General features: G+C 36.1%; 1 protein-coding gene across 1 annotated transcript in view; it reads left to right on the forward strand.

Moving 5' to 3' along the window:
- The window catches only part of ABCA13 (ATP binding cassette subfamily A member 13), a 202,523-nt gene extending 194,021 nt beyond the window's left edge, over nucleotides 1–8,502 (forward strand). Inside the window, exons 50-52 of the mRNA XM_033519359.1 lie at nucleotides 2,989–3,094; nucleotides 4,429–4,566; nucleotides 6,013–8,502. Coding sequence (XP_033375250.1) covers nucleotides 2,989–3,094; nucleotides 4,429–4,566; nucleotides 6,013–6,102 — 334 coding nt within the window. The 3' untranslated portion in view covers nucleotides 6,103–8,502. The remainder of the gene's footprint in view (nucleotides 1–2,988; nucleotides 3,095–4,428; nucleotides 4,567–6,012) is intronic.
- The last annotated feature ends 1,420 nt before the right edge of the window (nucleotides 8,503–9,922 follow it).

Genomic DNA, 9,922 nt, shown 5'->3' on the forward strand with positions numbered 1-9,922 from the left:
GGAAGGATAGAGAGAAGAAAAATATTTTATTATGTCAGAATATGTGGTTTTGTGTGTTTGTTTATACAAAAATAGAAATGCAGGTGTTATTAAACATGGCAATGCACAATACACTTCCTGTTGGATAGCTTTGAAGAAATGAAGATTCTTTTGCAGCAGATGGCTGCTGAATGAGTCAACTGGCTCAACTTAGGTCATTCTGATGATAATGTCTTCCTCTTTAGATCTTGAACTATCAGGTGCTAAAGGTTTGATCCTAACACTGCTAATCAAACCAGATTGTGCTTTTCTCTGGAATCCGACTTTGGGTTCCCGAATTAAATAAATTGTCTGTATCAGAGAGGGAAACTGTGTGAACAAAATAGTCAGTTTCCATTGCCTCAGTGCACTGCTGGAAGCAGCTTGCTGATTATAGCAGGGGGAAATGTTTATTGCTGATTAGCTTACTCTATATGGGGAGCTCTTATAATAAAATGAAGTATAAAATCAAGGTATAAAAGCATCATAGCTCAACTAGCCAAAAGAAGAAAATCTTTTAAAGCTTTTTATTGATGCCAAGCTGATGTTTATGCCATTCACAATTTAGAACTAAACCAAAGGTGCACAGACTCATCTGTCTTTGCTAATCAGAACTTAGATTCATTTTCTTTGGAAACTTCATTGCAGACAGCAATTTCATTTTATGAGAATGTTGAATGTCTCCATAAACCAACATTTTTCAAACTGTAATTCAATGGTTGTTATATAGAAATGCAAAAACCATGATCAGAATCAACGGCCTCTTGTAAAATGTTGCCTCAGGTTAGCTGTCAACTAAATTGAATACCCTTGTTAGCTATATTCATCTTTGTAACAACCTTTTTTTATTGTCACATGTATTTTTTTCAGGGATGATCCTATGCATTTAATTAGAGATCTGTTTAAAACTTAGAAAATCATTGCAAAGCAAATTTGTCAGACACTTTGGATTCCACCTAATTCTGGACCTCTTTGATGAATCAACACTGTTTGTCTGTCAGGCTACACTCTCTAGTAAATATTTGGTACTGTGCTGTCTGGTCTCAATACAATCTAGTTCATGAAACATCCTTCAGGAGCCAACAGACAGGACACTGCATCAGGATGTTTCTTACTCCATTTCAAGTGATTTCATTTGACTACAATAAAAAATAAACAAACCAAAGAAATAAACCCAATCAAATCAAAAACCCAACAACCCACAAAACCCCCCACAAACCAACCAAAGGCTAAAAGTCCCTACAGTCATTTATCTGTAATGCAGCTTTTCATTTTTATGCAGAAGCTGCCACTGTTTTGTGCTACATAAAAAAAATAGGATTTTTGTTTGAGATTCTTGGAAATTGTATTTTGAATTCATATGAAATTCTTAATAGAATAAAATTGTCAGTCTATTTTATTATTGTAGAAACTTCCAGTGCTCTTAAATCAATGCAGACTGTTCCTTTTTAACAACAGAGTTTCTGACCCAATGCAAAAGAAAAGTTAAAGCCCTTACATTGCAATATATTTATTATAGTTGAGGAATATGTGGAATATTTTGCTGGGAATCACGCACGCACTGGTTAAACTGGACATATATCTGAAAATAGTTATTTATATATTTTTTTACCTTTTGATTGATAATCTGTAGACATTTTTTTAATGTATTGACATAGGGCAGGATTGTAGAGTGTGCTGTGATATGCTTTGATGACATGAAAATGTGTCTTCACCAGTCAGACCCAATTGAGCCAGCTGCTGCCCTGAATCATGAGTTGTACACAGTAAAGACACAAGAGAGGAGGGTTTTGGCACAAGGGCATATTGCAGAGGTAATCACTAGGAACCAAACCACTGGAATAAAGGATTTGACAATGGGTAATTGCCACAGTGGAGAATGAAGAAAAGGGAGTTATGCTGGAATGAAGGATGTGGGAATGGCAGTCAGTGGAAAGATAGAGGAAGTGACACATTTTTGGGGAGACATGGGCAGTGCTGCCAAGCTCCCTGTCCCCTTTTCAGCTCTGCCTTTCCATTGCTCACTGGCAACAGGGAAGAGCAGTGGCAGTGGAAAGCTCTTCAGATGTGGCTCCTGCTGGTGTTTTTCCCTAGCAATTAACCAAGAAGGAGAACCCAAAGGAAGAAGGACATGTAGCTGCAAAGGAGGGAAAGGGTGCAGCACAGCCCCTTTTTGTCCCATGTCTCTGCTGAGCTCTGTCTGTGCACCCACTCTGGGGAGTGGTGCCGCATAACCTCTATTGCTAAGAAATGTGCATAAGAACATAGTTATCATTTCAGCATTCACTGGTTTATTGCAACTTTCCCAAATAACCATCAGCAGTGAGCAAAGTTAATAAAAAATACAGTGTTGGTTACATTGCCTGTACTTAAATTTTATCACATTTGTGTTGAGAAAGGTAAGTTAATTTCCTAAATTATTATGAGGGAGATTGCATAGTCATAGAGCCAAAGAAAATTTGTTAACTTTCCATCTCCCTAAATATCTCTACATTTGCCTTTACATTTCTTTAAAACACCATTGTACTCACTGCTGAAATCTGCTTTTGAAGGTGCAACTTTGTTAACAGATTTGAAAGATTCTGCTGCACCCATTTTTCTCATTAGAAAACTTGAAGGATTTTTTTTTTTTTCTGTATATGTGACTGGTAATCTTCATAGTTTTATACTGACTACTCAAAGCAATGTAGCAATTAAAGTATAGTTTACTTAACAAAAGTTCAGGTATATTGAGTAGTGAAACACACTAGTAACTAAAATTAGGCATAACATATTTATTGTCTCTTATTATTAATTTTAAAAATTTCTCATTGAAATTCTGTTGTTCAATAGCATTATAGTAAAATCAAAGTGATAATGCAGTAGGTATGTGTGATATTTTATATAATCATAGGAAAATCAATTGAACTAAATGTTCTCCTTGTCTTCATGGTGTCTTCATGGATTTATGTTTCTGCATCTCATTCCCAGGTTTGGAGATGGTTATTCTGTCAAGGTTTGGCTTAGCAAAGAAATAAGTTATGGAAGAATGATTTTAGACTGTCTACAACTGCATTTCCCTGGAACACAGTTTAAGGTACAAATAAAACTCGTTGTTATATGTATATGGCAGGATTAATTTGGGACTGGTAAGAATAGTATGTACATGTTTGTTGCAGTCCACAACCACAGGATCATGTCTAGGGAAGATTCAGGGTTCTGGGGACCAGCATGCAATACCAACAAGACAGGCTCCTGGTTCATGAAACCATTTATTCAGCATGGGAACAAACTCAGATCCAGAACAGAGAGCCCCAAACAGAGGCCGAGCAGGGGTTTTTGAGGGACAGAACTCTTGAGGGTCTTCACCTTTGAGGGTGGAGTTCAGGGTCAGGGTCCACTAGAAACACAGCAAGGGAGAAACCCCCCAGGGACTCAAACGCAATCAGAACTCCTGGGCCAACCCCCACGAGGGGTTTGGGGTGGGACAACTCCACCCAGGGCTCACATACCCATGCCCCAACATAGGGGGTCAAAACCCACACACATGGCCCACAGCCATGCCTCTCCTTTCACAATGCTTATCTGAAACTAACTCTTGGCCTCCCCGAGGCACCTCACAACACAGGTTTGTATGTTTACATGTTTGGATATATTGATCTTCTTGGAAAAGGTACGTATGAATATCCCTTTTGTTTTTCTATTAAGCAATTCATAAAAATTGTACTTATGATGTTGGTTGAATCAACTCCAAACAGCCATTTAGGCAGTGAAAATAGAAAGGCCTTTCCTCTGACTGAAAATTTCCTTTTTCTTTTATTACTGATGAAGTTGAACTCAAATCTGTGTTCACCTGAAGTAGGATTACAATGAAGTTACTATGAGTATTTTGCTTTGTTTGCTTTCTGATAAAGGCTCAGAGTTGATAAACCAGCCTTTACTGAGATTCTTTAATACAAAGCCTTATAAAAGACCTATAGTAATTATATTTCAATAAAAACTCTCAAAGGCTTTTACTTTCACTGTGTTTAGGAAAAGAACCATGGAAAGTAATGTCTATCTTATATGAACTTCTTTGTGTGTATAAGTCTGTATTGAGGTCAGACAGCTGTGTATCTGTGTATGCTCAGCCTTTTCCCAGACTGCACTGTAACAGCACTAGTCTGTTAAATTAAAATTTCCATGAAGTTTTGTATCTTTAATGAGATTAATAAGCTGTCACCTCAGAATACACACAAAATCTGTGCTCTCAGTATGAACTGCTCTTTGTGCTATGAATATAGACAAAATATGTTCTATTTTAAAAGCTCCTATTTTCCATATTAATCTGCAATAAGAGCCTGTTGAAGTTAGACTGATTATAAGCAGGTGTAGCTTCATCACAAAGTACATTCACTTTTATCTGTTTTTATAATTTTTGCTTTTTTTCAGGGACAACATCTTAACCTGCTCGAATACCATGTACCAAGAAGTCAGGGATGTTTAGCAGAGCTATTCAGAGTCCTAGAGAATCACAAAGCTTTTCTCCAAACCAAACACTACTCCATTAGCCAATCCACGTTAGAGCAGGTATTTTATAATTTTTGTTTCTTTTCTTCTTTTTGTCTAAATGTGCTGTGTATTGTAGTTATTGATGTAGTAGAATATTCTATCATTTGCTGGGTTATGTGAATGTGTGCAATACTCAGCAGTTCCAGGCCATCTCAGGTTACACAGTGTTTCCATGTCCCATGCTGCTTTTACACTGGAGGTGAGCATAGTAAAAGCAACACATCAAGCCACGTAGTTGTAGTGTGCACACACATAATTTGTGCTTAGATGAATCTGGAGATGACAAAGTGGGGCTGTGAACCGCCACCTCCACAATCCAAAAGCTGGGATCTTACTAATGTCCTTGAAAAGGCTGAACTGCTCTCTTTAAACTCATAGCAAACCTTAGACATTCAGAACTTTTTCCAGTGAGAATTTTAAATGCACAAACAGATGAAAGAGATCTGACTGCTAAAGACTGTGAAATCCCATTGTGAGGAAAAGAAGAACACATTGATAGCAAGCATGGGATTTCTGGGTGATTGTGATATGTTACAGCATCTTCATATGCAACTACTTGTTATTCATTCTGCAAACTGAGAGGCATATCTAGTTAAAATATTTTCTATGATTGATGGTGTGACTTGGTTTCTTTTTCCCATGTGCAAATCATTATAGAAGTATTATTCTCTGTGCTGGTCTACTAACTATTTGTAAATGATCTATTCAGTGATTGACTGCATTTAAGATAATTTCATCCTATTTCTTCAGGCATTCTTCACTCAGGTTTACTTCCTCTCCATTTTTCATGGTGATGCATCATCACCTCAGTCACCTGCTGCTGCTTCCTCTCCTTGACTGTCAGTTTTAAACAGGAAAATAGCTCTTCACAGTAACAAACACACTTATAATGCACCCCAAGTTTTTTTGTATATGAAGAGGATCATTTGAATAAAGGAGAGCCATTTTTCCCTCTACATGCGTTGCTGTGAAATAGTTGTGTGATTAAAAATGAAAGAAGCCTTTACGTAGTAAGATCAGTGTTTTAAAAAAACCAAACCAATTCAAGGAGGCATATTAGTTGTTGAATCAGAAGTGTGCTTTCACCTTGAAATATTTGTATCCTAATCTGTAATATTTATTGGCAGAAACAACCACCTCAGATTTTTTAGGTATGTCATTCAGAGACAATTGAAACCATTGTTTCACATTGACTTGTGCGTAAAATGTATTCTTCATATCTCAGTAACTCATTTTACCATAATTTTTATCATTTATCAACCCCTGTCTTAGCCGGAGTGGGGAAAAGGGATTATTTCTAGAGTTTATAAGACATGTTTTTAGAAGGGTTCCCTCAACTTGAGTTATTAATTATTTTGTCAAAAAACCTAAGAAGAGCAGCTAAAAAATACCATCACCTATATCCCCAAAGTCTGAATTCAAGCACTTTTGTTTTGAAAATCCTACTTTTATCATGTCTTACAGGTATTTATTAACTTTGCGACACAGCAACAAGGAGCCTGGCGTTCTTCACAAGGATCTTCTGTTGTCCATCATGATCGTTTCCCAGTCTAGGCTCAGAACAGGATACAACTTCAACATAACATATATGTGTGTGTGTGTTTGCATATATGTACACACAAGCTACATGCAATAACTTTTCAACTGTGAACAATTTCTATACAAGAAACAAATAGTAGAAACAGAGTTGAGTTTTCATCTGTAGGCCAGAAGGAAGGGCACTAGTTCTTGGTTAAGCAAAAAATTGATTATATGCAGACCAAAAATCTGCCAAAAAGTAACTTTTTCTTAATTTAACTGGAATTTTATAATACAAATGGCCTAATTAATGGAGAGAAAAAAAAAGGCTGATCTGCCTGTGCATAGTAGATTTTTTTTTGTGGTATCTCTGCATTCATTTGACTATAATACTTCCTTGCATGCACACTTAATATCTAATTTTTACCTGATAAGGCAAGAAAAAGAAAAAACAACTGAATGGTAGCAATCACTCAGTATTTTTATTTTTATTTAATCACACAAGTTGAGAACCTTTTGATTTCCCTGTTAATTTAGTTCTGTGTTATGACAAGCTAAATTAACCTTTTCATTGTATAAAGGATGCACTGTATTCCATAAGGCTTTATGTTAAAGAGGTTATTAGTGTACTAGCCTAGTCTGCCTCCCAGTTATCTTAAGTGAATTTAACAAGTTTTCATAAATCATACTTGACAATGAGCTTTCCCCTAAGCCTGTGGGTTGCTGCTGGAAGTATTCTCGAGTACCTTTTTAATGACCTAGTTTGTTTTTCTCATCTTTTTGTTTCCTTTTTCTTCAAAGAGAATTTCAAAATGCTGTTTAACAGGAATGTTAAAGGAAAATAAAATAAACATTCGGACCATGATCAATAAACTTCTAAGTAAATATATTATGATGCTAGATACTTCAGACAAGGCCACAGTCTTCAGCCTATACTTGTGCAAAATAAGTGATATTTAATGAATAAAAGCTCTTTGTATATTGTGCTTGGAGAAAACAAGTAGGAATTTTTTTGTGTCGTAAGTGGCTGCCTCATCTTAAACAAGTCTTTGATGCTCCTGTGAAATTAGCTCATGCCACTTTTATTGACTACAGTGTCAAATAGCTGAAATTGTAGAACCAGTGACTTAGAAGTTAATTGCTTCAATATGATTTTGGGTGGGCAGTGGCCAGAGAAGTTCACTTTGAGATGGGAGAATGTGATTTTAAATGGCCCGTATTGCAAAGCTGCTGCTATAATTCCCTACTGTACAATGATATTAAAAAAAAAAAAAATAAAAAAAATTGTGTTTTAGGCTTTGCAAACTGACTCAGGAGACTGTTTATTAAGGCTTGATTTGTTCATGTTGCTTTGGCCCATTATGTTTTTTTAAAATCAGGAATTCATGTTGCCTATTTCTAAAAAGATTAAATTAAGTCTTTGAAAAATAAATAAAACCCTAAAGATATATAGGCTTTTGTCTGCATGTACATATGGGTCAAAATGAGTGAGCTTATGAAAGTGCTTTATTATTAGAATGTATTGGTATAACATCAGAACTCTACCAAGCTACTCAGGACCCAAAGAACCTAGGAACCATTAAACCCCAACAGCAACCACCCTAGTAGAAATGCCATAGCACAATGGGATGCGTACATTTGATGTGAATACAGTTATCTTTGATTTCTTCATGAGGCTGGGAGTGGAAGGTTTCTAAGGTCCCAAATTAAAGCAAAAACCAGTCAATTTTACAAAGCAGAGTATGAGAGAAGGAGTGAACATGAAAGAAAAGACAAGGCAGGTGCAGGAAATCTGGGCAGAAACAGAAATATGCTGACACTGAAATAGCCTCATTTCAGCACCTCAGGATGGAAGAAACTAAGCATTCAAGGAATAACCAAGGATCTCTGAGTCATAGTCTGAAACCACTCAACAGAAGAACACTCCTGTAGCTATTAACTAAAAAAGTACAAGGGAAGGTATAGCAGTCATGTGCACAGGGCTTTTGGTTTTTTCTTTTATTTTTATTGGTATGTCTAGACCTGTAGATTACTGATGTTATGACTGATTGATATTATCTGGTTTTTGTTTTGTTTTTATAAACTAATATCTGTCTCAACCACCTCAAGTCCTTTAAAAATGATGAAATGTACTCAAGGAAATTTAGGGATTTGGGAGTCTGTTCCAGTCCTTGCAGTGTAAGGCAGTTGAGCTAAAAGATGTGATTTGTATGAAATTGTGGAAGGAGTGGTTATTCCTTCTGAGGAAGGGTGTCAGGGACTTGTATTAATAAAATAATCCTGCAGTTTGCTCTGACCAAGGGAAGCATAAAAGCAAGCAAGACTCACTGTGGTGAGACTGAAAAATGATAGCCTAGCTGAATGCACAGATAGGGGAGCTTCTTCAAGTCTTGGCTATGTAACACTAATTAAATGTCACTTTTTTCTGATTAAAATATGAAATATTATATTAGTTTAATAGATGAATACATTAAATAAGATTTGCTTCAGATTGACGGTTGAGTAAATTCAGTTAACAGTTTTATTTTTTTAAATTACTTCATATGCATCTCAGGAGACCAAATTTAGTTCAGGCAAGTAGCAAACAATGTCTGTCTACCAATCCTTTATGGGTAAAAAGGTCAAAATCTAATTGAGTGCTCATGTACCTAGTTCTGTCTCAGAGGATATTCTCCCTTTCTTTAACTTGTGGCATTCCTAATGTATGTGAGTTTCAACAGAAGTATTTTGAAGATTTTTGTTTCATTCATTATTTATCAAAATAAATCACTAAACTAGGAGTCTGGACAGAAAAGGTCAATTGTACACTAATGATGAAAGAATCCTTGAATTCATAATTAATGAAAAAATATCTCTTAACGCCTCTAGATTTGGAATCAAACACAGCTGAGGATTTTAAACAATACTTTTCTTGTGTGATTCTTGTTAGGAAAGTTTCCTTTTATTTCAGCTGGAAACTTCTCTATGACAGTAAGCCCTTCACCCTGAACAAGAAACTAGAATTAAGCTCAAAATTATAAAATCAATTGAATATCTGAAATACTCAACACTAAAACTGGGAAGATGATAGCTGTGGAAAACATAAAAATGGAAACTCTTACTGACCCAGAGGATTTGATTTACAGACGTGTGTGTACATGATCTATCAGTTTATTGGCTGAAAGACAGATGCAGTGTGGCAAAATTAGGCAAAGGGGATAGGTTATTAAGTAGAAACAAGTTTACTTGTTAACTGTCTATTGGACCAAAATTTATATATTGCTGTGTGAAGAAGAAACCCATTACTGTGTTCAGCTGTGGCTGACTTGTTGCTTCTCTCCAAAACTCACACTTTCAAGACTGGTATCTCACCTGGCTTTCTTAAACAATAAATCATCTTAAATAGTACAGTGGTCCCAACCCTCATTTTTCATCTCAACAGACAGCCATACTTTTAAGGGACCATTCCACAGCCTAAGTCAAAAGAAGGGCTTTGGCCAACCTTTGAGCAGATTGTTTCAGGTCCTCTTTTAATTTTCATACAGTAATAGAATTATGTGACCAAATAATCTGGACTTTAAATCAAAGTATCACACATTCAGTGGGAGTGGAAAGGTGACAGTATTAGTGGACAGGATGACAAAACTCACCAAGTGCCACTTTGAATATGGCTGCATATTAAATGTCTGTACAGATTTTTTCTTCTGGAAAGAAATAATTTATTTCTCTCATTTGGTTCAGTCATGACCACAGATGATAAAATTTTGTCCAGGGTAGTGCAAGATGTATAATATGATTTTCAGCAAAGGAACTGTGTGACTTTTGAGCTTGCTTGTCCTTGTGAAATTTGAGTCACTGGGGTCTGAATTCACATAAA

The sequence above is a fragment of the Parus major genome, chromosome 2 (assembly GCF_001522545.3).
Source record: "Parus major isolate Abel chromosome 2, Parus_major1.1, whole genome shotgun sequence".
Taxonomy (NCBI): Eukaryota; Metazoa; Chordata; class Aves; order Passeriformes; family Paridae; genus Parus; species Parus major.